General features: G+C 34.8%; 5 protein-coding genes across 6 annotated transcripts; 4 read left to right on the top strand and 1 right to left on the bottom strand.

Annotated features, from left to right (window-relative positions):
• Nucleotides 1-869: 869 nt before the first annotated feature.
• On the bottom strand, nucleotides 870-5,349 carry LOC18046881 (N-terminal acetyltransferase B complex catalytic subunit NAA20). The gene is made up of 6 exons (XM_006443993.2): nucleotides 5,121-5,349; nucleotides 4,939-5,029; nucleotides 4,282-4,414; nucleotides 4,077-4,146; nucleotides 1,413-1,473; nucleotides 870-1,318 (listed from the first exon to the last, which is right to left on the bottom strand). Exons 1-6 carry the CDS (start codon nucleotides 5,322-5,324, stop codon nucleotides 1,227-1,229), a joined length of 651 nt encoding a protein of 216 aa, XP_006444056.1. The 5' UTR covers nucleotides 5,325-5,349; the 3' UTR covers nucleotides 870-1,226.
• Nucleotides 5,350-7,764: 2,415 nt separating this feature from the next.
• LOC18046880 (pre-mRNA-splicing factor 18) lies at nucleotides 7,765-10,640 on the top strand. The gene is made up of 2 exons (XM_006443991.2): nucleotides 7,765-8,715; nucleotides 9,938-10,640. Exons 1-2 carry the CDS (start codon nucleotides 7,879-7,881, stop codon nucleotides 10,349-10,351), a joined length of 1,251 nt encoding a protein of 416 aa, XP_006444054.1. The 5' UTR covers nucleotides 7,765-7,878; the 3' UTR covers nucleotides 10,352-10,640.
• A 6,218-nt stretch (nucleotides 10,641-16,858) lies between these two features.
• LOC18046879 (photosystem I reaction center subunit II, chloroplastic) lies at nucleotides 16,859-17,871 on the top strand. The gene has a single exon (XM_006443990.2). It carries the CDS (start codon nucleotides 17,115-17,117, stop codon nucleotides 17,742-17,744), a length of 630 nt encoding a protein of 209 aa, XP_006444053.1. The 5' UTR covers nucleotides 16,859-17,114; the 3' UTR covers nucleotides 17,745-17,871.
• Nucleotides 17,872-18,545: 674 nt separating this feature from the next.
• LOC18046878 (F-box protein SKIP17) lies at nucleotides 18,546-24,280 on the top strand. Of its 2 annotated transcripts, XM_006443989.2 has the most exons (13): nucleotides 18,547-19,142; nucleotides 19,260-19,435; nucleotides 20,105-20,299; nucleotides 20,406-20,516; nucleotides 21,227-21,312; nucleotides 21,392-21,513; nucleotides 22,020-22,084; nucleotides 22,182-22,254; nucleotides 22,342-22,404; nucleotides 22,482-22,546; nucleotides 22,627-22,701; nucleotides 22,833-23,103; nucleotides 23,474-24,280. In XM_006443989.2, the coding sequence occupies exons 1-12, from the start codon at nucleotides 18,747-18,749 to the stop codon at nucleotides 23,047-23,049; spliced, it is 1,644 nt and encodes a 547-aa protein (XP_006444052.1). In that variant the 5' UTR covers nucleotides 18,547-18,746; the 3' UTR covers nucleotides 23,050-23,103; nucleotides 23,474-24,280. The 2 variants fall into 2 exon arrangements, with proteins under 2 accessions (XP_024044073.1, XP_006444052.1); XM_024188305.1 differs by lacking the exons at nucleotides 22,833-23,103; nucleotides 23,474-24,280 and having other exon boundaries at nucleotides 18,546-19,142; nucleotides 22,342-22,408.
• Nucleotides 24,281-25,710: 1,430 nt separating this feature from the next.
• Nucleotides 25,711-27,264, top strand: LOC18046877 (COMPASS-like H3K4 histone methylase component WDR5B). Its single transcript, XM_006443987.2, has 2 exons — nucleotides 25,711-26,478; nucleotides 26,860-27,264. Exons 1-2 carry the CDS (start codon nucleotides 25,831-25,833, stop codon nucleotides 27,148-27,150), a joined length of 939 nt encoding a protein of 312 aa, XP_006444050.1. The 5' UTR covers nucleotides 25,711-25,830; the 3' UTR covers nucleotides 27,151-27,264.
• Nucleotides 27,265-27,323: the final 59 nt, after the last annotated feature.

Here is a 27,323-nt window from a genome sequence, read left to right as displayed (position 1 = left end):
AATGAAATCATGAAAAGGGCAAGCCAGAAAGCAAATGACTATGTGGGATTGGAGGTGGAATTATTATTTCATTTGGCCATGTCAGATAGGAATGGGGAATTTCAATGATAAAGTAGACAAGACATGAATGAAAGCAATCAGAATCAGTGGCCAAACCAATTTGCATGACTTGCTGGTTTGGACATAAACCCATTTTGGCAACGCACACCTCCACTCTCCATAAACCATCCCTGCTTTTTGTTACCTTGAAGTTTGGTTCATTTCTGAATTAGGCCGAGAGCACGTGAGCCCCTTTCAGTTAATTTCTACCTTGTTTCTTTTCTCTTCAAGCGGCCAACAGGCAATTGACTTGGGGGCCACCCCAGCAGCATTTGCCATCATCAGTTCAAAATAAATGCGCAGGATAAAAACCCTGAGGCGGGGTCTACCATTGTGGTCAGGTTAAGAGGAGTGAGCAAATATCTGATGTTTCACTTTACTATCTTGTTAAACATAATATTATGCCAGATAAATTCCTGGATTGAAGAAGTCAGAATTCGGTGGTCAAAATTTTTTGACGATTGGCATTGTTTAAAAGAAAATATAAGAGAAAAAATGTGGCCAGCAAATTGGTTTCATCATGGGATATATCAGCCACACGACTAGAACCCAGTTGAAAATCATTTTTTCAGCTCCTTTTGGGAATGTATCCAAATTATGGATTAAAAAGACAACATCCTTGAGTTGTTTTTTTTGCATGACCTGTAAACATACGATCACATGAAGAGATCAAAGAGCCACACCAGAATTAACGTTAAACATCCAAATGCATAGGATCACATGAAAAGATCAAAGAGCCACACCAGATGACCTGTGAGAGAATTGAAAACTGGAGTACAAGAAAACTTAATCGGATCCTACGTCCAATATTCTGTCAGCAATATGCACATGCAATAGATAATGCTGTCTTGACTTGGAAACAGAAGTAAAAGTAAGTCAACGTTCTCAAGGATCCTTCGTCCAATATTCTGTCAGCAATATGCACGTGCAATAGACAATGCTGTCTTGACTTGGAAACAGAAGTAAAAATAAGTCAACCTTCTGAAGCTGACAAGGTATTTGTAGGAAATACGATCCCAAATATCACACTTACATAATATGCCTAAAACCTCTGCATTTCCAAAATTACATGCAAGTTGCAAGTGTTCATCAAGTTGACTTGGCAGAAAAAAACATGGAAAACAAAGCTAATCATACTCTAACTCATCGGGTGTGACTGGCCGTTTGAGGGGAATGATGGATTTCTTTTCAACATCTCGAGATAATGCTTTCCTCATATCTGTAAACAACACAACCATTCAATTATCAAAAACAGATGCCACACACTTTGAATTAAACAAAATCTGTATGCCACAGTTGGACACGAAACTCACCTAACCCATCTTCTTCCCCAGAATAATAGCGTAGAACCCGTCTATAGATTACATATCCGAGCTGATAAAAAGAGGAAAAATGGAAGGATACAATGAGCATCATAATATTCTCGAATACAGGGATGAGGACAGAAAAGCATAATCATGATAATTGGCATTAAAGAAAAAATCAGTTCATTTTAAACCGGTTGATCTTGCTGAACCAACTATTATATAGCCCATAACTTCATGCACAAAGCATTCAAAATCTCTGCCATGTCTACCACCAGAACATGATAAGAAGGTGGACACCAGCACTTGCTCAATACAGGTATGTTTAGCTCACTGTATTGCATCAGGATGTATTGCTCTAAGTTGTAATGTAATACAATATTTGATATTGTATGAACTGTATTATATAATATAATACTATCTTGTAATATTATTTTATATTAGTATTAAAATTAAATTGATATTATTCAAACTATTAATTTTTTAATTACTTATAAATAATTATTTTTATATATTAGTTATTATAATATAAATGAAATTTTATAATTTAAATGTATTATCATTTATTTATTAAATTTATTTATTAATATTTTATTTTTTATTTTTTAAATTATATTTAAATACAAATATAAAATCATATTTAAAAAATAAATTTTATTACAGATTATTGAATAATAATTTGAAATATGAACAATGTTTTAATACATTACAGCTTAAACCCTACACCATGTATTTATTTTATTCTCCTTTCATTGCAGTAACTACCTTCTAAATGTAGTGCAATGTTAATTAGAAATTACTGCCAAACATGGGTTTGCATAAGTATAGTGTTTTAATTCAATACAATAAAGTGTAATACAAGTTACCATATTGTCAAGGGATGAGTATTTTGCACAGCACACTTGTGTGGCACTTACAAAACTTTAGCCCGAAAGTCACTAAGTAAGCCTTGAACTTCTTGATTAGCTATACTAGAATACTTGTGGAAGAGCTAGAGAGATGAGCGGCCAATTGAGCCAAAGAGAGAGTTTGTATTCACAAGAGTGTGTGTTACAAGAGAGTTTTGAGAGATTGCTTACAATTTTGCTTGCTTGCTTTGGCATGAAATGCCAACTGTCATGCCTTATTTATAGGAAGGCTTACCTAGTTCTAGAGTCTTCTAACTCTAAAGAGTTCATGGTTTGGAGAGAGCTCCCATTTCTAGCAAGACCTGGATTGATCTATAGCATTCTATGTACAAGCGACATGCTACAACACTCTAGCAATATCTAGATATTTGTTAGCCATGTACAAGTAAAGAATGTGTTAGAGATAGAACTTAATCAAGCCAAGCCAGCACAACTTGACTTAGGTACCTAGCTGAAAATTTGGGCGGCATGTAACAGCGTGCCCTAAGGGTAATTAAGTTGGCCTGTTGGCCACAGTGGACCAATAGGTCAGAACAAACCTTTGCTCAGTAACATTCTTGGACTTCAAAGAATCACCACTCTTGAATGCGGTTGATGATTCATGCCGCATTGAACAAGAAAGAAATGTCCAAGATGGAGATGACTTGCCTCCCTATTTCATCTTTACCATCAAGTTCATGGGCAGATTATCTCTAATTGGATTCCCTTTTCAGTATTAGTAGTCTTTATTTGTTTTCCTAGTGGTACTATCCTCGTTCAAGACTGTATTAAGCAGAAAGTGAAATGATGAATGTGCGTTGACCTGCTTCAAGGGAGTCCAAGTGCGTTAAGCAGTCCTATTTCCAAAATCAAGCATGTGCGCTTATTCATGACAAAGCACAAGCACAAGTTTGTTAAACAAGAACATGAAGTGCTGGGGTGGCGTTGAACGGAAGCATGATCAATACTATCGTATTTTTCAGCGAAACAGAAGAGAAGTATATACATAGGCCCTTCATGAGACAGTTGATACTATCCAGCAGATGCATATTTTTAGGGTCGCCTAAAACATTGACCAAGCCTGTATTCTTAAAACTGATAATATGGTACCTCAGTCATAACAAGTTTCCAGTGTTGTTTATGTATTCATGATTTATTTGTGGCAAACTGTAGGCCTGTTATCAACAAAATCAGTCTTGCTCTTGCCACTTCAGCAATAAATTTATACATTCCTCCTGTTGCTTATCCAAAACTAACTAAACCAAGTAATCATTCAATGTTCCACTTCAATTTATGTGAGATTTCTTTATGCACATGAGAATTTATGTATGTTAATATACTAGTTGTTGTACATTTAAGGATCCTCAAATGTGTAAAATGCTACCGGTGAATCTCATGCCACCATATTTAATTTGTTGTTATACTTCTTCTTTTTGTCAATAAACCTCATGCCTGCATGGAATCCTCTGCCACTTCCATCCAAATATGATACGACACATTTTGGGAAGATTTAAATTATCGAAGCTATAAGTGTTTAATGATTACGATGTGCAATTCTTATTTCTTCAAAGATTTAAACAAGACCTGAGACTAAATGAATATATGCTGCACAGGAATTTGAGTACACAAAAAATAAAATAAAAAATTGACAAGCAACACCTAAAGATAAGTTTTTAGTTCCCAGCAAAATGGTAAGTATTGAATTACAGACATTTTACACTAATAAGAAAGAAAATGATATTATACTAAATGACCAAAAAGGAAGAAGAAATAGGAAAACTCGTACCTTTTCATACATTTTTATGGCCGGTGTGTTTGAAGCTCTCACAAAAAGATCCACAAAGTAAGCCTTATCACTGCAAAGAGAAAGTTATTATCAATAAGAAAAGTGGAATTACAATATTACAGTAGACCTAAATTCCTCTGGCATTTTCTTTCTGTGCAAGTGTGTGTATGCATTTCTTTTTTTATTCTATGTTTAGCCTTCTTACATCTTGTCACTGATGTCTTCTAGCAGGTTCATAAGTTTCTTGGCCAGTTGCTGCCTGCGGTATTCTGGAGAAACTGTTACTGCAGTAACATGACCATGCCAAGATTCACCCTGTCCTTCAACTTTTCCCATAACTACAAGGATTAACATAAATTAGATTTCAATAGCCTTTAACCAGTTTGTAGGAACATTCTGAATGAGATTAAAGAAAAAAGATGTAACCATCGACAATTAGAACAGAAAGGCAGCAAAATCCATGTTCTCTTATAACTAAAACGCCTCTTAATGTAACAGATGAACAGACAAACACCACTTGCCCATCAACTGACACCAAAACATGTTACTTCACTGATTATTCTCCATCAATGTAATTTGTTTACATGCTACTTTTCTCAGAGAAGATACCAGAAGCAAGCAAATGAAATTAGAAGTGACAACTAATTCTTCACCAATGCCAGTACAAGTGACCATTCACCTCAGTATAACCGTGAATTTTCATTTTCTTAAAAATGAATAAATAAATAGAAACGACTACCATAATCTATTTGCGAAAGCAGACGCTATAGTAACAAGAACCTATTATGAGGAATGTTAAAAATAAATAAACAAAATTTGAAAAGAGAGAGAGAGAGAGAGAGAAATGGGTTGAAGCGCGTACTGTAACCCATGATCCGGTTGCCAGGGCCTTCGGCGACGTGGAAATAATCGGGCCATCTTGCCAAATAAGTCATGTAGAATGACATATTGAACTGCAACGGTTATTCGCATTCAAAGAAATAACAAGATATTGATATCACTAAAACCTGAACGATTACAATCGTCAAAAGAAGAACAACTTACAGTTTCAGTGAGGTGGTCAAGATTAACAGAGGTGAAACGGAGAAGATCGTTGCAGCAAAATCTGCGAATCGTCGTCATCTTTCTGGAATTTGGGACAAAGAAACTTCGAGCTCGGAAACTGACGTTAAACGGGACGGCCAGATAAGAAATGGTAACTCCGATTGGCTTCCATAAACCGTTTTTGCACGCTCGGTGATGGCCCATTACAATTGCATGTAGTTCAAGCAATTAGACCAAATAATCACGGGTCGGGTAATAAGTTTTGGCCTGCTTTGTTAGTTATTGAGTGGAGCTTTTAGCACCCCCGTAAAATTCTTATAACACCTCCTTTAATGTTTATTCCCTAAGGTATCTCTTAGATTAATTACCCACAAAATTTCACAATAAAAAAGTATCAATCTTAAGTTTTTATTATAAAATATATAAAAATCCTAAAATCTTTAATTTTTTCTTCTTCTTATTATATTATTTATATCTCCATAATTCAAAACTCTAATAATGTTATTTAAAAAATACTTTTTAAATAAAATTTAAAATATAAATATAAATGATGAAATGGGGTGGGTATCACTTGTTTGGAAGTGTTTAATTAATATTCATTTAAAAAAATAATTAATTTGTCTTAAGTTATTTAGGTAATTTCAATGAATAAGTGGCTTTATGAGGAATTTTGAGGGGCATATTTACATTGCATCTGTTTATACTGTTGGTGATCTAAGAGGTCTACCTTTTTTCTTTTTTCTTTTTTTGGATTTCTTTTGTTAAGCTTCTTATAAATTGCAACGGGGTGTTATGAGTATTGGTATTGGTATAATTGTGGAAGGCGGCCATAGATGTTTAATTTCAATTCATCGCTTGTCTTTAATTTGTCTCTTTTACACTTTACAATAACAGAGCTTCTTTAAATTTAGAATGCTCATATTCTCATCGAGTCAAATCTCAATATTGACCAGAACGAAACAATTTTGATTTTGAAAATAAAATACGAAATACGACATAGTTTTAGCTCATTATTAAAATTAAAAAAAAAAAAAACAATACTAATTCAAGATCAACCCAAGCCACATAACTTGGACTCCCGATCAAAGCCCACCGCACCACTGCGCAACAACCCCAGCCAAGCGACAACAGTGCCACAGCCCATGCTTCCCATTTGTACATTGTTGATTGTTTAAACATTCAGTTATTTACATTAGTTCACCATTAAATCATCTAATATTTACCAAATTTATCAATTTATTTCTTTAAGAACTAAATTATCATGCATAACACAGTTATTAAAATTTATTTTAGAAACATGCTAATAAATATGCTTTTCAAACTCCTAACTCACGTCCAAAGCATCTTTTCAAGCTATTCTAACCACTGTTGTAAGTTAAACTTTGGATTTAAAATTTTTTTCAAGAATTTTATGATTGAATTTATTATAAAATAATTGAGATTATTATAGCATAAAAAAATCTCAAGAGTTTAAGAGAAGTCTCTTACACTCATAAAATAATTGGGATAATTAATTAAACTCAAGAAACTTACATATATTTGTATTTTTATTTATTACTTTATGGTTGAAGATCTGAAGTAAATAAGAAATCTTTTTTTCCTTATTTGATATTGCTTAAATAAAAACAATATATTTTAACTATGTTGGGATTTTGGGATTTGACTATGGTGGCGTTTGTTTTTTTGCCTGAATTATGAATAGACCTGAATTAGTCTGAATTCTTAATAGATCTGAATATCTGAATCTGAATAATATGTATGTTTTTTCGTTTGAATCTCAGAAAATAAGTATTAAGTTGTTTTTTTAACTTAAAAAACTGAAAATATATACTTTTACATTTGTATCCTTATTAAATTTGAATGTCAAATAAATAATATATTAAATACCATAATATTTTAACATTTATAAGTAAAATTGTATTCAAGTTAATACATAATTATTTTAGAATTTTAATATATAAAATACCATAAATTTTAAATTTTATCGTATATAATATAAGAAAGAAAAAAACATGGATATTTTATGTGGGGTAAATGTCTATGGGTGAGTTTTGGGATAGACATGAAAAATAAATTATAAAGCAGAGATATTTTTGACATTAACAAGTAATTGACTTAATTAAGATTTCTCCATTAAGTAAAAAGTCAAAAAATTTGACTTATTTTATTAAGTTAAAATTATCAAAAAAGTCTCATTAAGTTATAAAATAAACACTTCTAATTAACTTAATTAATTAAGTTAAGTCACTTTAAGTCACTAAGTTAAAAAACAAACGCCATCTAAGTATAAACATCATTTTCTTTATGTTTAAGGATGCTGCAAATTCTTAAAATATTTTAGAATATAAAACAGCTACTCCTAAATATATTGATATTTCTTTAAGAGGGTTATGTCAAAGTTGTGTTTAATTATCTCCCTTAAAACAAATCATATATGCATGTTTATTAATTAATGCACCTATCTGAAACTCGAATTCAGACTCCAGACTTGAGAAAAATCAACAAAAAAGAAAAAAAAAGTTTGGAAAATTGTAAAACACAGGAGCCCCGCCTATTAATTATAAATTATTTTCACGTCAGAAGTGGAGTCGCACGTGATGCAACATGCACCGGTATATTAACCGAATGCGTTAACTAACCCGACTTGGATCCGTCGATATTGAATATAGGCCATAATCCATATTCCGAAGGTACAAAGATACAACACAAAGTCACAAACCCCATCTCTGTGAAGTGCAAATTAATCGAACCCTCGAAAATGGATCTTCTCAAACAAGAATTGCTCAGGAAACGCCAGGGTCTAGCCGAAGAAACTGGAGGGAGGCGAGTCTTCAAGCGCTCTGAGATCGAGCAGAAACAAATCCAAAAGCTACGGGAACAAGAAAAACGAGAACAGGAAGCCAAACTCCTCCGGCAAAATAACTCCCACAATTCAACCGCGTCTTCCGCCAATTCGAACTCTGTATCATCCGCCAGAACCACCACCGCAACCACCGCCTCCGGCGCCAGCGCTACCGCAACCAAAACCCTAACCAACGAGCAGAACATTGACAATTTAAACCTCCCAAAGCAAGAAGTCATCCGAAGGCTACGTTTACTAAAACAACCGATCACTCTCTTTGGCGAAGATGACGATGCTCGGCTTGAGCGGCTTAAATACGTCTTAAAGGCGGGGCTCTTCGAGGTGGACAGTGATATGACCGAAGGTCAAACTAATGATTTTCTCCGCGATATTGTGGAGTTGAGGAAGCGGCAGAAGACGGGAATTTTGAGCGAGAGGAAGAGGAAAGATCGGGAAGAGGGCGGAGGAGAGGATGGAGAAGGGGGCGGTGGAGATGAGGAGCTGAGCGCCGATGGGGGGTCCAGTGGCGTTGATATGGATAAGGATTTGAAGAGAATGAAGGCCAATTTTGATGAATTGTGTGAGGAAGATAAGATTCTGGTTTTTTTTAAGAGGTTATTGAATGAATGGAATCAGGAATTGAATGAGATGCCGGAAGCTGAGAAAAGGACGGCAAAAGGGAAGTCTATGGTGGCTACTTTTAAGCAGTGTGCAAGATACTTGAATCCGCTGTTCAAGTTTTGCAGGAAGAAGGTATGTTTCCGATGTTGCATTACACGTTCTATCTGTTCTGTGTGTATTTGTTATGGTGTCCTTACTATCGATAAATCTTTTTGATGTATGGCATCCTAGAACTTGTTAGTATAGTATTTTATTGTTATTGTTGCTGTACAAACCATGGGATTATTGAATCAGACTATCTGTGACCAGAGATAGTTAGGCAGGGTTTCAAATTGAATATAAGAGTCGTTTAACACTTCTTAGAGTAGCTGAAACTCTTGTGGCTACTCACGAGTCATATCTTAACTAATCTAATGAGGTGTAAATTTTCTTGTTAAACCGTGGAAGTCAAATCTTGCAAAAGTTGTTGGGGCGCAAGACCGCTTAAAATTCTACAAGTTTAAGAGAATAACATATGTTTGGTGCTTATGAACTCTAACCTTAATTGATCATATATTTATGCTTTATGGGGCTCTTCTGTTACTATATGCCGAACCATTGACTCAAACGAGCATAAATAGTCTTAATTTGACTGACCAAGGCTCCATAGCTAATTTGTTCAAGAGTCAAAACTTAGTTGGAAGTGTACAGGTAGTGTCATGTTTTTATCTTTAGTTTCTTGGCTAAATTTTATGGATATAGCTCATAAAACATGAAGAATAATGATGGACATGGTATATCCAATAGCAATTGTATAAGACAAAGCTGTAGCTCCGTAGGTCCCCTGATCTGTATTTCGTAAGATGCTTGAATGTTTTAGGACTTGAAATCAGTGTTTTCTTGCTGCTTCCACTTTTCTCCTTGTTTAGTCTTTTTTCATTTTGTATTGTTTTATTGATCCAATTGTCACAGCCATGTGCTTAAAGGAGATGGTTACTATCACATTAACCTAAAAGTTACTGCATAGCTAAACCCGTTAAGCCAGAAGTGGTCAAGGCCACAAATCTTTTATCCAATCTTTGGTCTCGGCAGTTCATATACTAACTACCACCCAATTATTTCTTGTCTTTTATTCGTCTTCTGGGGAAGCAGCTTCCTCGGCTTAAGGCCTTGGTGGATCATCTCCCATTCTTTACTGACAGTCACTGATTTTTTTTTTTTTTTTTTTTATGGACCATTTCATTAAGTTGCATGATGCATATATATTGTGATGTCTTTGGCTCTATCCAGTTGTGTTCATATATGTTGTGTTACTACATATATGTAGAATTTTAATTTGTATACTGAATAGTGGTGCATTAATGTTTGTTCACAGGTTCTTCCTGATGACATTCGTCAAGCATTGATGTTGATGGTTAACTGCTGCATGAAGCGAGACTACTTAGCTGCTATGGACCATTATATTAGGTTGGCCATTGGTAATGCACCATGGCCTATTGGTGTCACTATGGTTGGTATCCATGAACGTTCAGCCCGTGAGAAGATTTATACCAACAGTGTGGCCCATATTATGAATGATGAGACGACTCGCAAGTACCTGCAATCAGTTAAGAGATTGATGACCTTTTGCCAACGACGCTATCCAACAATGCCCTCCAAAGCAGTTGAATTCAACAGCCTGGCAAATGGCAGCGACTTACAGTCTCTACTAGCAGAAGAGACGATATCTGGTAGTAATCAATCCTCAGAGGAAAGGCTTCGGTTAATGCCTGCACCAAAAGAGAGCTAGTTATCATTTGTGTAAAAACAGTCTCCATAGGGCTTCCTAATGCAATGTAATGTTTTTGAAATAAATGATGATTTGCCTCTCTTTTTTTTCACTTGAATTGATTCTGTGGTGCAGAAAAATGATGATGTAAGAAAAGAATGTCACTGCATGATAAGCTTATTAAGAAATATTCAGTGAACTTATCAGTGGATGTACTTTTCTGTTATCTTGTTTATTTTTTGTATGAAGAAATATACTTTCTCTGTCAATAATTTTAGGGATTCAATATTTGGGTTCTAATTTGAACTCTAGTGACATGTGTCATTCATTTATTAGATGATAGATTTTTTAGTTTATAAAATTATTGAGACTTAAATGTTATAATGCCTAGCATTGTTCTTTCTTTATGGGTTCTGCATTGATGCTGCGTTTACTTTTTGGATTGGAGTGGGAATCTTGAGGAGTGGAAATCCTTGGATTAGGAGTGTGGAGTGGGAGTGGGAGTAGGGTGTTTACTTAGACTAAATGAAAGTATGGATTGTCAATCAAAATCCCAATTATTTGTTTACTTTGTCTTGGATTAGGAGTAAATTGTTTTAAATTATAATTTTATCCTTATGTACAGAATTATAATTTGTAATTAAAAAATTAATAAAAAATATATTTGGAAAATAAAATAAATATTTTATTATATTTATAAATTAATAATAATTACTAATATTCTTAATTATGTAAATCATAATTTTTTATTAATTTTAATTTAAATTATGTGAATAAAAATTATTAATAATAGCAACACAAATGAAATATTATTATTGATAATATAGTTCAAAATTAATATTTTTTTAGAATAAAATATTTATTATTATTAATTAATTAAATAATTAATATTTATTAAAATTAATGTTTAATATTATTAATTTAAATATAATATTTATTTATTTTTATTTTATTAAATTTAATAAAATAAATATGATATAATTATTATTTTTAATAAATGTGATATTATTTATTTTATTAAATATTATTTATTTATTTTAATTTTAAGTATAAGGATAAAATGGGAAGAGGGGGGAGTGGATTCCCACTCCCACCTCCCCCCATGGGAGTGGGAATCCCACTCTCCACTCCAAAATTGAGTGGGACCCATGGATTCTCACTCCCACTCCTCTCTTTTTTAAGGTAAGTAAACATTGGAGTGGGAGGAATCCACACTCCACACTCCCACTCCAGCAAGTAAACACTATCTGAATGTTTTGCCAAAAAAATTGATATATTTAGGTTCACTTGATCCAATGCAAACAATTCGAAAAATTAATATTTCACATTTGCTCACATTTATTATGTGGAACTAATTAAATATGTTAGTATTATTTTTATTAATTTTAGGATATTTATAATTATTTTATTTATTTATAATTATTTTATTTATGTAATAAAATTAATAAATGAAAATTTATATAAATATGGTCTGTAGTAAAGTTATAGAAAGATGTATGATATGTCGTTTGTATATCCACAGACAAGATTACATGTCATAAGATTCTAACTGCAGAGAGAAGATTATGTCAAAAAAAATGATAATATGATATTTCGTTAATATGTTTGTATGACAAGTCCTCCATGTGTTTCAAGAAAAAGATGATTTGCTGTACAACTTTTACACCAGCGTAAAAATTTGTATGACTGTCGTTTATAACTCCATTATATATGACGGGTCTAACATGCTTAAGTAATATGTATGTCCTGTCGTTTAAACCTTCAGAAATTGATTGCATGTCATATTATTGACCGATTGAATGGTAGAATTTTTAAGTTTAATTATTTTACATTTGTAGGTATTAACAAATTAATATATACGGTATTAAAAAAATTAAATTTTATAGAAACATCATAAAGTGTTTAAATATTGCAAAGTGTATTATGTATAATAATAAATTAACAACTATAATATTTTAGTTATTAAATTAAAATTAATAATAACATGATTATAATGTATTTTGATTAAACTCAAATTTATTTGAAATTGTTTTAGGCTTAATATTGGTTCTCACACAATTCACAAGGGCCCAATACAGGGAAATTTTTGTCGCTTTCTTACTAAAGTGCAGGCTCAGGATAATTTAAGATTGGAATAAAATTTGTATTTTGATAATCTATTTTCAAGCTTTTTATCCCTCAACCCACACAAAGAAACTCGTTATGGATAAGACTGAGAAAAAAAAACTGAGCTGGTATCTAAGACTCGCATTTTTTTTAATTATTTATATTTTAAATTTTAATCATAAATTATATTAAAAATTTTAATCATAAGTATATGTAAACTAAAGTTATTACGTGACATAGTTTTCGACATTTCTAAACCTAACTTAACTCACTACAATGAAAGCTAAATATATTAAAGTTATATTAAATATAATAACTAAAGTTATTATATTAAAAACTTTCAAGCTCCTTGTATGTGTGTGTAGACAGGGAGAGAGTCATTCTCCAGTGAAAGCTAACAAAGTAAGGATGTCCATTAAAATTAAAAAAAAAAAAATATTAGAGACTATATTTTTTGTTTATTCATTGTATTGAAATATGTGTTTTATTTATTTATTTATTCGTAGGATGTCATCATTAGAGAATAATTATTATATATCAACCATTTTCTATCACCGGCATCCTCATTTTTCTTTTAGTAAAAACATATTTTTAAGATATGTGGTTTAATAGAGTCAGTTTTAAGGACATGATTTTATAGTACATTAAAAAATAACTCCATTAAATCGTATGGTTTAACTTGTTCGTACTTTAAAAAAAATGAGGAATACAAATTCTAAGGTGTTGCGTTATATATACACACACACACACGTGCGCGCGCACACACTAGCACTATTCATGAGGAATACAAATTCTGATCGGTGAAGACTAATAAAACAATCCCAAAAAAATTCAATCACCATCACAATAACTTCTTGTGTTATATTTCATTGATTTTAATCATAGCCGGATTTATAATTCATGGTTCATATCGCGTCCATTAACTTATGAAGAATGTTTAAGGAGTCAATTATTTAATTTGCTCAATTACTTTCATTCAACGACTGCGAGATGTTGCGCACTACTAATTGTCAAACCTAACGTTGTAAAATTTGGAGGCATTGCATTTCGCTGAGTTTCATGGGCATTGGTGTATTATGTGAAATCGTTGTGTGAAAAAAATAAATCTAGATATGGGTTTCAAGATTGAAAGTAAAAATGAGCAAGGCAAAACTTGTTTGGTGAAAGAATAAAGAAGAAACGTAAAGTAAGAGTGAGAAGAATTAGGAAATATTTAATTTATCCATATTAATTTATTAATTTTTAAAATAAAAATATGCCATGTCAGCTTTAATTCTAACTTTTGATTATCTCTAATCTAATATGTACATGTATATGTATGTGTTGAGTGTTAGAAAATGTATATTTATAAAAGAGAAAATCGTCATTTTACATTTCAAGTCTTACTAACACTTCTATTTTTATGTATTTTAGTCTCTTGTAATTTAATTATGTGTGTTTTATTTTAATTAAGTATTTTAGAGGCATCATGGTCATTTTACAATAAACAAGAAATCAGACGGCGAAACGGACATCACTTTTGAACTCAGGACAGTCGAAAACCTTAGGAGGAACATAAAAGGAAAAATATCGTTGTTCACATGTACGATACTGTTCATGTTACTGTTCACGACACTGTTCACACATACGGAACGATGACGTGGCATTGATCGATGATGTGACATTGACTGATGAGGTGTCACGATTCTATTGGACAAAATTCGTATACACTGTTGATCGGTGACGTGGCAGCATGTTAGTGGACCAAAAATCGCGCATACGGTACATGCATATACACATGATTATTTTCAACCAAACCGCGTCACTGTTCAAGCCGGTTGACTGTTCAAACCGCGTGGTCAAATCGTGTCACTGTTCAAACCGCCTGGTCAAACCGCGTAATGTTGATTGATGACGTGGCGCAATCCTGAGTGTCCAAACTGTTTTTAATCCGATAGTCATGATTTACTCAATGTATCTATAAAAAGGAGCCCCCCCTAATTTGGCATCTCTGAATCCATTTTTTGTAATTCCTTCTCCATATTGTATTTTCTACGTATTTTAATAAATTTCTATTTTGCCCCTAGTTCAATTATGAGTAGCTAATTTTCTTTCAAGCTTGGGTTGAAGGTGAAGTCTCAACATGTGTCATGAGCTTTATTTGGTAAATTTACTTTCTCTTCCCCTCTAATTATTGTGGATATTTTGACTTTTCGTTGACAAATAGTAATAATCTTGTATAGATACCGTCATAGTTTCACCGGCTCCCTATTATAAGATTATTATTATTTGGCACGATAAGCCCTTAGCACCATATTGATTAGAGTGTGGTTCATGAGGTGTGGATTCCCCCCTCATGATATAATTGGCACTAATAAGGAATATTTAGCCAATGGTGCGTGTTGTCATGTTGATGCGGATCAAGACACCCAAGCGCTTCAATTATAATATTTCTCTTCAATTTATTCTCGCCATTTTAATTTAAGTTTTAGAATATTCCAAATCACTTTCACCACAAATCCAACCACCCAGTTAGAAAATTAATTCTACACACAATTAAAATCCACCTCCTTGTGGGATCGACATTCGTCATAATTAATCTATTCTACAATAGATTTGTGTACTTGCGAGTTCAATAAAATTTGCACAGCAGTATGTATGCACACACACACACAAAATAAGCTTTTAATAAGTAAAAATTTTATAACTTTCAAGTTTAATATTATTAATATTTAATTTAATTTTGATTAATTTTACTTGTTTTGCTTTAATAACTTGAACCCAATGATTACTTATTAAAGTTGAGTTTTTATTTGTTTAATTGATTGTTAATGGTAGTTGTCCAAAATCTACTTGTTAAGATTGTTGGCAATACTTGTCTATTGATTAAAAGATGAAGTAAGGCTTTTGCTTGTTAATTTTGTGGACAATACTTATATATTGATTAAAAGATGCAGCAATGCATTAATCTTAGTGATGTGATGAGGAGGTTCCACGACATAGACATTTAGTATTCTATTGATATATTTTCTATATTTATTTTAATGTTGAAACTTTAATTTCTCATTTACATTGATAAAATCTAAAATTGAGTAATTTATGCGGGTTTTTAAGATACCATTATAGATTTATATTTTGAGTAATATAATTTAAATTTTTGTGTGTTATTTTTAATATTTGTGAGGTTAAAAGTGAAAACACAGAAAAAATCACAAATTATCTATAGATTTAAGAAAAATAAAAATCCATAGCAAGTTGCCCAGTTGCAAGTCCAATTACCATCCCTAATTGTTATCAAGGTGTATCACAGTCACTAGTTGAGGGGCTTAGGGCTTTTGCCAATTGACAACATATTGATGACAATCGAAGCCTAATGTTACGGGCCGCTCAAATTTACTACCAAATGAGACAAAATTGGCTTGCCAAGATGCCCTCACTAAAGGAACACCCAAAGCCGAAATACGCTAAGTAGTAGGGTGCCTTAGCAGTGGACCGTCTCATATATTAGCGAGCATAGTGCGCCTAGTCGCGGATAACCCAAGATTAAGCATAAATATTCACAAGCTAAAGCGAACAAGCCCAGTTTGATTTTAGAATTCTCTACAACACTCCACACTTGTAATTATTTAGATAATTCTTCACTTGTATATGACTAGACTTCTCTAAAACTTAGTAGATATTTTCAGGCACGTTGCGCAAGTTGCATGGAAGGCTATATAACAATGCAAGCCTCCCTATAAGTAGAGTGCGACACTTGCCATTTTAAATAATACACCACACACCAAGCACAAGCAACTCAAGTATACTTATAAAGCTCTTTTGTATTCTCTTTTGTGAGTAATAAAATTCTCTTTAACTACATTGCTCTTTATTCTCTTTATCATTCTTGCAAACATTTTTTCTTAGCTAATTTGAGAAATTTGATAGGTTTACTTCGCAATTCTAATTCTTGTATTAAAAGTTGTTTAAATACCGCACCTGCGCAAAGTAAGCATCTCATGACACTAAGCTTTGTAGGTGGCCAATGTGAATTTCATTTTCCTCTTCAAGGACGCGAATTAGATTATTTGAGTTGTTTCTTTTAAGAGCTTTACGACTCCGCAAATCAAAAATCCGTTCATTTACGCGTGTTTTTAAATGTTCAGCTAACAAAACAGATTTACAAATTATCAATCAAAACATATGGGGCGTATGAGGTGTCTTCTGAATTAAAAGTGTTGATAACTTTATCAATCTATTTAAAAAAAATATTAGATGCTACTTTGCCGTTGATTCATGGTTCAATGATGTTATAAACGCCGACGGCGAAGATCCATTTTTTTTTTTTATGTCCTCATTTATTAGCACGAATGCAAATAAAAGGTTGTTTCTTCTTGTCATTTGTGTGTATTTCCTTACTTGAAAGAGAGGAAAAAAAAAAAAAAAAAAAAGACGCGTAAGCGACCGAGACAATTAACAAAAGTGAAAAACTAGGCAATGGTACGAGCAAGTATCAAAATCCAGCATGCTATTGGTGGATGCAATATCACCTTATCCAAATATCCAAGCACCAAACACCACCACCCGTCTGAAATCGGAACCCCACTCATCTCTTCACCCATCTTTTCTCTATAATCATCACAACTGCTACCCTCGTTGATTGACAAACATAACTCCAAGAACACATCTTCCCCTGCTAACTCGAAAATCTACAATTTCCATGGCAACCCAAGCAGGCCTCTTTACCCCAAGTATTATCACCACCAAAACAAGCAAGCTTCTTTTGAACCCATGGAAGCCAACCTCATCCTTTTCATTCACCAGTCCCAAACCCCTCACCTTCTCCATGGCTCAAAGAACCGTCAGAGCCGCAGCCGCCGAAGAAAAAACCGAAGCACCCACGAAGGAGGCTCCAGTAGGCTTCACCCCACCGCAGCTAGACCCAAACACCCCATCCCCAATCTTTGGAGGAAGCACTGGGGGATTGTTGAGAAAGGCCCAAGTTGAAGAATTCTATGTCATCACATGGGAGTCGCCAAAGGAACAAATCTTTGAGATGCCGACTGGTGGAGCTGCCATTATGAGGCAAGGTCCTAACTTGCTTAAGTTGGCTAGGAAAGAACAGTGCTTGGCTCTTGGTACTAGATTGAGATCAAAGTACAAGATCAAGTACCAGTTTTACAGGGTCTTTCCTAATGGTGAGGTTCAATATCTTCACCCCAAGGATGGAGTTTATCCTGAAAAAGTGAACCCTGGTCGCCAGGGAGTGGGAGTGAATTACAGATCAATTGGGAAGAATGTCAGTCCCATCGAGGTTAAGTTCACTGGGAAGCAAGTCTATGACTTGTGAGATGCAGATGATTGTTTAATCTCTTGTTTTGTGTGATTGTAGATTCTACTGTTCTTTACTTTTCTTTTTTAAATGTATCTTTTAAAAATATTTTCAGGTGCTTAACTGTCCCCTAAAACTATGCTTACTCGATCGATTTCTTTTATAACAGCACAAAACAGAACTGAAAAAATTCCACAAACGCTGGCTGCATATGGAGCACTTAATCAAAAGCTTGTGTTCTGTTTTTTCGACAGAAGTAAGCTAATGACCTACGTATTACAAACAACGATAATAACGATGACCCACGAACAGAAATACTGAGAGCATCTATTATTTATTAATTCAAGCAAACAAAGGAGATTGGCTTCCGAGTTATTTACTTCTTTTTTGAGGGGAAGGTCTGCCTCGTAGTAGCTCAGGATTCAGGTACTGGTTTTAGTCACTCTCGCTAGTGTGCTTGTATAAATTAAAAATAACAATAATAATTCAAGTAAATAAAGGACCCAGTGATTCTCAAAAAATAAAATAAAATAAAATAAAATAAAGGACCCAGTGCATCAGCACATCTTGATAATCCATGAAAAAAAAAAATTACCGTGATTGGCCATCTGCGTCAGATTTGCTGCTATAACATTTTTAGGTTCTATACGAAAGTAAAAAACAAGAAGTGACTTTCAAAAAAAAAAAAAAACAAGTGAAAAAAACCAAATGTTGGTTGGCGGGTCAAACTAAAAACTCATAATTACCTTATAAATAATGATTAATGAGTAAATTATCTGATGCAATCTTAATAAAACTATTCAATTTGATTTACGAAAGCAGATGTTCTAAACTCACCTCGAGTAGTACGGAGGCCGGCGAGCCACTGAACCTCACATACCAAAATAACTCCACGTACATAGACACGTGTCACCAAGCTGTTGTCCGTACTCTTCTCTCTCTCTCTCTCAAACACACACACACTCTCTCACACTCACAAAACGCCCAAACCAATCTCTCACGTCCGCGGTCCACCCTCTTATGGATGATGCCCTCAGCGTCCTCCTAGGTGTCTCGACATCAACATCAGCATCAGCATCAGCATCATCTTCATCATCAACAACGTCAATGGCCAAGCGCCTTTGTTCTTCTTCAACCTCCCAAAACCCTAACATCACCGCCAAACTTAATCCTTCAATGGACAATCTTCTAGAAACTCTTCTCAACCTGGCCGACTCTCCTCCTTCTCTCTCCATCGACGTGTCCTTCGAGAGACTACTCGACTCTGCCCCCGGCGATGAGGATCAGTCGCACCTCATCGATCGCGCCATCAAAGTAAGCTCTCTCCTTCTCGAATCCGCCAAACGCTCCGCCAGAAAACGCGCCTCGCATCACAATTTCCTTGCCTGGCCCCTACCTCCTGATCTCACCATCAAAGTAACGTTCTCTTGTTTCATTTGCTCTGTAATGTTCCTCAATTTGACGGTTTTATGTTGTAAAGAAGACGCTTTTTGAATTTATGTGATGGTGGTGCTACCTGCGTGCTATGTGCAGGTGTTTTCTATGCTTGATACTCAAAGCTTGTGCCATGCGGCGGCGACTTGTTCGATGTTTAACAAGTTTGCTATGGATCCTTTGTGTTATGCTAATATTGACTTGAGAACGGTTGTCCCCAAGGTCAATAACGCTGTTGTGTCTACTATGATCCATCGAGCTGGAAAATCCCTTCAGTAAGAAATTTTTCCGTAATCAAACTTTTCTTTTGTTTCAGCCAGTCCTGCCTGATCTATTTTTATTGTGCTTGCGGCCGCATTGGATGGAATTGTAGCCTCTAATCCTATGGGTAAACTATCAGTTCCACATGCTTTGTTGTGAATTGACTCCACGGCCTGGTGGTCGAATCTATGTGCCTATTGCTTTGTGTAATGGTCTAGTTTCTTGCACTAGTCACGATGACTCAACTAGTTTCCTTTCTAATTAGAAACCTCGTATGCAATGTGCTTAAGTTGCTCGGTTACCTGCCATATCGCCACATCTCCAATGTTTTCAGAGGTCGCTTCATTTCCATCTGCAGTTGCTTTGTCCTCTTGGGGAAGAGGGAAAACAAGAAAGAAATGTGCATAAAGATGTGAATCTTCTGGTATCTTTGTATGCATCTGTGTCATTTCTGATTGCCAGCCTTTTTCGAAGGCGAAGTATGTTAGTGCCAATTCTCTTATTAGGAGATCCTGCAAAATCTTATTTGTTATAAATAAATTTAAAGTTAGCAGGGGAACGCTCTTTAGTTGTTATCATTGAGTATTCTATTCATAAAGAACGATATAGTTGTGCAGGTAACTAGTAGTAGGATGTTTTCTTCTCTGTGGTTTCCTGCCCTGACTTTTTATATGGTTGTACAGGTCTCTTAAGCTTGGGATAGTTCCAGGTCCAACAGCATCGCCTTGGTCTTGTCAGTCATTGGTGTATACCATCAGGAACTCTGTAGACGTGTCAAGCTTCTCTTGGAATGATAAAAAGACCAGACAGGGAAAAGAGTCATTCATTCTTACAAGATCCTGCTTAAATCCATTAAGTGGGGAAAGTGGCGCTGCTGGGTATTTGCTAGTACAATTGACACACATATAATGTGGTACTGAGTTTTTAACTTCTGAATATTTTCTTAAGTTTTTAACTTCTGATATTTGCTTTCTATAAATGAAGGTCGCTTTTGAGAAGGTTGCACCTTTACAACATTGAAAGAATGGATAATGCATCACTGTCTATGGCATTGTCTGCCTGCCCATCTCTCCTTGATCTAGAAATTGTTGGCCTGTAAGTTTCTTTAGGCTGGGTTTTCCTTGTATACATTTCCTTTGGTTTTAAGAAGGTTGCACCTTTATAGCATTGAAAAAATCAATAACGCATCACTGTCTATGGCATTTTCTGCCTGCCCATCTCTCCTTGATCTAGAAATTGTTAACCTGTAAATTTCTTTGGGCTAGGTTTTGCTTCTTTACACTTCCTTTGGTTTGAGGATGTCTGAAAAGGATAACAAGCAAACTTTGGTCATCTAGAAGCTATAATAAGCGGCCCATAACATGATATGTGTAGAGGTTTAGAGATATTCATAACTATTCTGGATGCTTGGCCTATGCATCAGTCTGGTTATCTTAAGGAAATTTTGTTTATTTCATTTATGCTTTCTGTTTTTGTTCTTCTTGTTTAATTTATTTTTTTTACCTTTTCTATTTTTAATGAGATATATGTTGGAAGATATTATATTTTCTGGACCTTTTCATTCCATTTAAATGTTCTACCTTTTTCCGGTTTCACCGAGTTTGTCTAGAACATTTATGTTTATTATTTTATGGCCTATAAATTTGTAACTCTTTAAATCAGCATGATTTTGTATCCGCAACCTTTTTGATTTGACATGTGGGTGCGTCAGTCTGGAGCTGTTTGTCTCCTTATTGGTCTTTTTAACCATCTTTTCTTCTTATATAGTAATAGATTGTTTTTATTTGTTTTAATTTTTGGAGCAGTCACGTTGAATTGAGGCAAACATTGATGTCAGTGAGCATGAGCTGTCCCTTGTTAGAGCGCTTGTTTTTTGAGTCTTCAAAAACAGGTGCAGTATCTTCTTCTTGAGAATTTCCTGCTCGGTGCACCTAATATATTTTTCTTACCATTCTTTTGTTTAATAATAGGAAGAGATGACAGTTTGAAGTCGCCGACCTGTGTTGATTTCGTGAACAATTGTCCAAGTCTAACATCTATGGCTCTTAGAGGTTTTAAGCTGCCAGATTATAAAATTCGCATACTTCTCAAGGTACATTCCCTGAAAAAATAAAAATGATATCAAGGTTTTTCTAGTAATTCTTTCATTTTCTGAAATGTTTTAATGCAACTCAATGTGAACCGTGAAATTATGTAAACAACCCGTGTTCTCATTTTCTTTCACAAGGAAAAAAATGCAGCAGTTTAAGATTTTTTTATCGAAGATATTAAGCATTGATCTCTAATAAGTATTTGCTGGTTAATATCTTAATGAAACAAAAACTTAGGTAAAGTTAAGAGGAGTCATTGCTTCCATAAAGTAATTTGTTAATATATATTTTGACTATTATGTTCAACTGTCTTAGTATTCCTACTTTTTGACTTCATTCTTGGAACTGGGTAGGGTTGCATCTATTTGGCCTATGATGTCTGTACAAAAGTGATTCTTAAGTAAGAACCATAGAAAAAAAGTCTCCCCCCTCTTTTGGGGTGTTGGAGTAGGGGGATGATGCATACACCTTCTTGAGTTGCCCTCAATCTTTCAATTTACTCTTGTAGGGATTTCGTAAGCTAAAATATGTTGATTTTTCAACATCTTACTCTATTACTGGAGCCTTTTTGAGGTATGTGTGTCTCCTACAATTCCTTAATTTGATTTACATGAAGTATCTCTTAATAGCACCACCTCATAAAGTTCTGTTAAAATTTATTTGATGTTAGGAATCTTGGAAGTGGGACTGGAGGAAATCTGCTAGAGGTTTTGATTTTACGAGATTGCATGCATCTCAAAGAGGTGAGGATTTCGGTCTCTCTCCCCTCAAACAAACAAAACAACTTCCTTCCCTCTTCATTCTCCGTCTGAAGTTCAACTTTCTTGTAGGTGGAAGTTGCTCGGTTCTTAACAGCAGTTCTCACTGGAGATTTTAAGTTCCTTCGACATCTTGTGGGTAGATAGATATTGCTTAGATATCGTATTTTTTCCTTTTGTTGGTTCTCACTTTTGTTCTGACCTTCTTGCAGGACATATCCAACAGGGAAGGTTTAGCTTCTGAAGGTGACTGGTATGACAGATGTTTCAATTCACGGTAATGTTTCTGCTTCTGGATTGGCTGTGCTGTTATAAATTCATTGTTTTTTTAATCAAATTTCGGTGCATGTTATGCAGGATCATTCCTTTAAAGGAGGTCTCAGAAGAAAGGCCTGATATCTGTGTGCTGGCTGAGTTTCCATCAGAAGGAAGGTTCGTTTTTTCTGAAAGTTTTATGGTTGAGACTTAAACTTCATTTTGTTCACTTAGTCATAGAGAAAAAGAAACAAATTGATGATTGTATTTACATTTACCTATATTGTTTTGGATAATCGGTTTTGCAGTTTCATCGACATTGAGCAAATGGTTGACAGTGAGTTCAACAGCGAGATCAGCCTGCCATCGCAGCTGAGCAGTCGTACTTCAGATGATTCGTTGCTTATGAGTTGTTCAGAAAGCAGTTACAATAGTGATCATGGTAGCGGGAATGAGGAGGGTCAGGATTCTGGTTATGTAATTTTTGAGGAGAGCTCAGATGAAGTGGACTTTTTGGCTATTTAGATGAATTACTAAAGCATTGCCCAGTTGGAATCGTGTGGCTACCCTACCAATTAGGTATTTCTCTCTCTCCTTTTACCCCATGCCGCACTATCTACTATTGTAGGCAAATAGTAGAGACACAGCAGGCTACATTTCACTGCATAGTACACATTGTTATTTTATCTTTGGCTTGAGCAGTTTGTGTGCGGGCATGGTGTGTCTATTCCTATAAATCAGAATGATTGAAATCGTTGTATCATCAGGTTGAAGCCTATTGCTTCTCTGTGTTTTCTTCCCTTTGTAAGGGATTTGTGTTGTGGTGTCAAAATGTCCAATTTGATTCACTTTATGCCTGCTGTTCTACTTTTTAATTGAGCGTTTCAGATTATGATTCCTTCCCTTTGTATTCCCTAACAACACACTTTGCTATTCACATGAATATCAGGGAGGGAGGGTTTTATAGAGCGCTGGATGGATTGAAGACTGATCATCAAATTGAATATTTAATTATGGACATCTCATGTGTGTCTGCTGTATTTGATGCCTGTGGATTGGTAAGTGGCACTGTTGCAGTAATTTCCCAGTTTGGCCAGTTAGGAGTGAAGCCCACACTTATTGAGTGTGCAAGTGTAAAGCTACAGGATGTTTTTTTCTTGTTCGCTGTCTAGTTAATTTATTATGCCAATCTCTGATGTTGATTCTCTAAAAAGTAATTTGTATCTAATATCAAAAATGACATTTGCTTTGTCAATCACCTAGCATATCTGCATGGTAAATGCTAGCAAAATCTGACTTGCTTGGATATTTGATAAAATATCCTTGCAATACGTCTCGCAAATCTGAAAGTTATCTCTGCGGAAATGATTTACCCGTGCAACCATGGAACGCATATATTGAGAGTCCAAGAGCAGCAGATAGCTCAAGCAGTCATGCTTGGATATCCCAGTCTAGTGTTGACAGTTCTGTGTTGAAGGCAGTAGGCTGACTGTTGTCTCGTGTTGAAGGAAAGAAGTCCAAACGTTGGCGCCAAATCAAATTTTGCAACTTTGTCAATTGGCACGGGATGAGTATTGCATGTAGCAAACCTGTGCGGCACTTGTACAATTTTTAGCATAAAAGTTAAGTAAGTCTAATGATAAGAATTGGTTCGGTTTAGCTGGTTCGGAGCTGAATCGAGCTAATAGGCTAACAAAAAATGTTATGTCCGGTCTAGTACATTGTGTTAAATACATCAGAGCACCGATTGCATTTAGATATGGTACTTTATAATTAAGTATCTGTTCATCATCATCTTTAAGACGAAATGGATTCTTTTTAGGATCAAGAGACCAGACTACTATTGGGGTACTCAATGGATAAGTTTTATCTATATTAAAATATTTTAAAATTTTCTCAGTATAATTTGATTGATGGATAAAGATAACATTAGATCTGTACTTAGTCTACAGTCCCAGACAATACATAGTGTTCTCTTAAATCTTTCATTTTAAGTTTATTTTTCAAACAACCAATAGTATTTTGGAGTTCTTTAGGATATCGTAAGTCTATTAGCAAAGCAAATCCTTATCCAAACGAGATATGTTGTTTACTTTTAATGGTAAAAAGTAATATACAAAAATAAATCTGGAAATGATGAGAATTGGTCTTATTTTACCGAAATTCTTCTACACTCATGAGTTCTAACAGAACAAGAAGATTGATATCAAACAAATATACTCCATATAGATAATTTAAGCTGACCTATTTACGAAAGCTCTACCTACATCTATATATGATCCATTAAATGGTGGATATCAAAGGAGAAGTTTATGAATTATTGTGGAATCCACCAAGTAAATGGAAGCACCACTTGTGATTAATAGACTCGACATTTTGAAAGTGGATTCACCACTTTGAGTTATGAACATTTATTGTCACCCACTGCATAGCACGTTCACAAATGACAATACCAATACCTCGATGAAATCTACGAAACAAACTCTCATTGCAACATCCTTCAACCACTCTGAAATTCTTGCACTTTATGAAACTAGTTCAGAGTGCATATGGTTACGATCTATGATCAATCATATTCAAAGTAGTTGTAGAATATCTTTAAGTTCATATATCCCAACAGTGATATATGAAGATAATGCTGCATGTATAGCTCAACTTAGAGGATGATACATTAAAGGAGACAGAACAAAAGATATTTCACCGAAAAACTCTACAATATTGTAGTAGCATAAATAAAGTTTTGTTACAAATTTTCTTATCCCATTCTAAAGGATTTGCTTCCAAATTTACTATGCACCATTCTTTCATAAACAAAACTTTATTTATGTTACTACAATATTGTAGAGCTTTTTAAATAAGATTAATAGATAAAGGTAAGCTCATTTTCGAGTTTTGCATTTTGTTCAAACACCAACTATATATATAGTTGGTGCCTTAATATAGTGGGTGACAATATATGTTTATAAAACTCAAAGTGTCGAGTCCATTAATCATAAGTGGTGTTTCTATTTACTTGGTGGATTACACAATAATTCATAACATTAATGATATTGATATAAACAAACAAAATAATGGGCATGCAAGAGTAGGACCCAATAAGTTAACAGCCATGATTCAGGTAACGAGTCTTCAAACAAAGTATTTATTTATTGGACTTAACTATGTACCTAGCCATTGAATCCAGGTGCACCTGTGGTATGGTGCTGAGTTGTACCATAGCTGGACCCTTACTTGTTGTAGCGTGTACAATAGTATTAAACAAATTAAGGAGCAACTTCTGAAGTAATTGACATTTGCCTCCAATAAATGGCCGCAGCCCAAACGCCACCGTATAAACCGTACCGCCATTTCAAAACCCTAACGGCGCACAGCCGTGCCGTCTCGTGCGTAAAATTCTCCAACGATGGAACTCTCCTTGCATCGGCTTCTCTGGACAAAACCGTAATAATATGGTCAGCATCGTCATTGGCTCTTGTCCACCGATTCGTCGGTCACTCGGAAGGTATATCGGACCTCGCCTGGTCTTCCGATTCGCACTACATCTGTTCGGCCTCCGATGATCGCACCCTGCGGATCTGGGACGCACGCACCCCTTTCGACTGCCTCAAAACCCTCCGCGGCCACTCCGACTTCGTCTTCTGCGTTAACTTCAATCCGCAATCGAATCTGATCGTGTCGGGTTCGTTCGATGAATCAATTCGCATTTGGGAGGTGAAGACGGGGAAGTGCACGCGCGTGATTCGGGCGCATTCGATGCCCGTTACGTCGGTGCATTTTAATAGGGACGGTTCGCTGATAGTGTCGGGGAGTCATGATGGAACTTGTAAAATATGGGACGCAGGTGAAGGCGCGTGCCTGAAGACGCTCATTGATGATAAGGATCCTGCTGTGTCCTTTGCCAAATTTTCTCCCAATGGCAAGTTCATTCTCGTGGGCACCCTCGATAGCACTCTTGTAAGTCGTCCTCCCCTATCTAATTTCCAATCAATTCTTCGATTACTTTGTTGTCTTTTGATTGTTTTGGTTGCTCAATACTGCAAATTCGGAATAAAATATCTACATTTTTGAAAATTTTAGAGAATCCAATAATAGGTAAAAAAAAAAAATTAAATGTGATTAACTGTTAGTTGGAATTGAAAAGATTGTCGAGAGATCTTAATCGCACTCCGATAGATACAGTGATGTGTTCAGTGAAGAATATTGAATTTCTTTGTAGTGAGAGTGTTTTTCATACATGTATATGACTCTGTGTTACAATTTTAAAGTGCTTTCAATCACATAACGGATAGTTCAACTTTGGCTTTTCATTTATTTCCCCATTTCTCCTGTGTGCAGAAGCTGTGGAATTACTCAGCTGGGAAGTTCTTGAAAATTTATACAGGCCACACAAACAAAAAATACTGTATCACATCTACTTTCTCTGTAACAAACGGGAAGTATATTGTTAGTGGATCCGAAGACAATTGTGTTTACGTATGGGATCTGCAGCAGAAAACTATGATTCAAAAGCTTGATGGCCACACTGACTCTGTAATTTCTGTAACTTGTCATCCCACTGAAAATAAAATTGCTTCTGCTGGTCTAGATGGAGATAGAACAGTGAGGGTTTGGGTTCAAGATAGATAAATAACTTATAATGACGTATGGTTTGTAAGACTTGTATATGCTGTCTCCGAATATAGCTGTTTTTACATAAATTTTGCTTTACAGATACTCCTGATTTAGGGTATTATGATTGAATATCTGGATTTCATTTTGATGTTATTCTAAAAATTCCCCCACGAAGCTGGTCTTTATGC

This window comes from Citrus clementina, unplaced genomic scaffold (genome assembly GCF_000493195.1).
Source record: "Citrus clementina cultivar Clemenules unplaced genomic scaffold, Citrus_clementina_v1.0 scaffold_3, whole genome shotgun sequence".
Classification (NCBI taxonomy): domain Eukaryota; kingdom Viridiplantae; phylum Streptophyta; class Magnoliopsida; order Sapindales; family Rutaceae; genus Citrus; species Citrus x clementina.
Note: the sequence above shows the minus strand (reverse complement) of the source record. Positions and strands in the feature narration are given on the sequence as shown.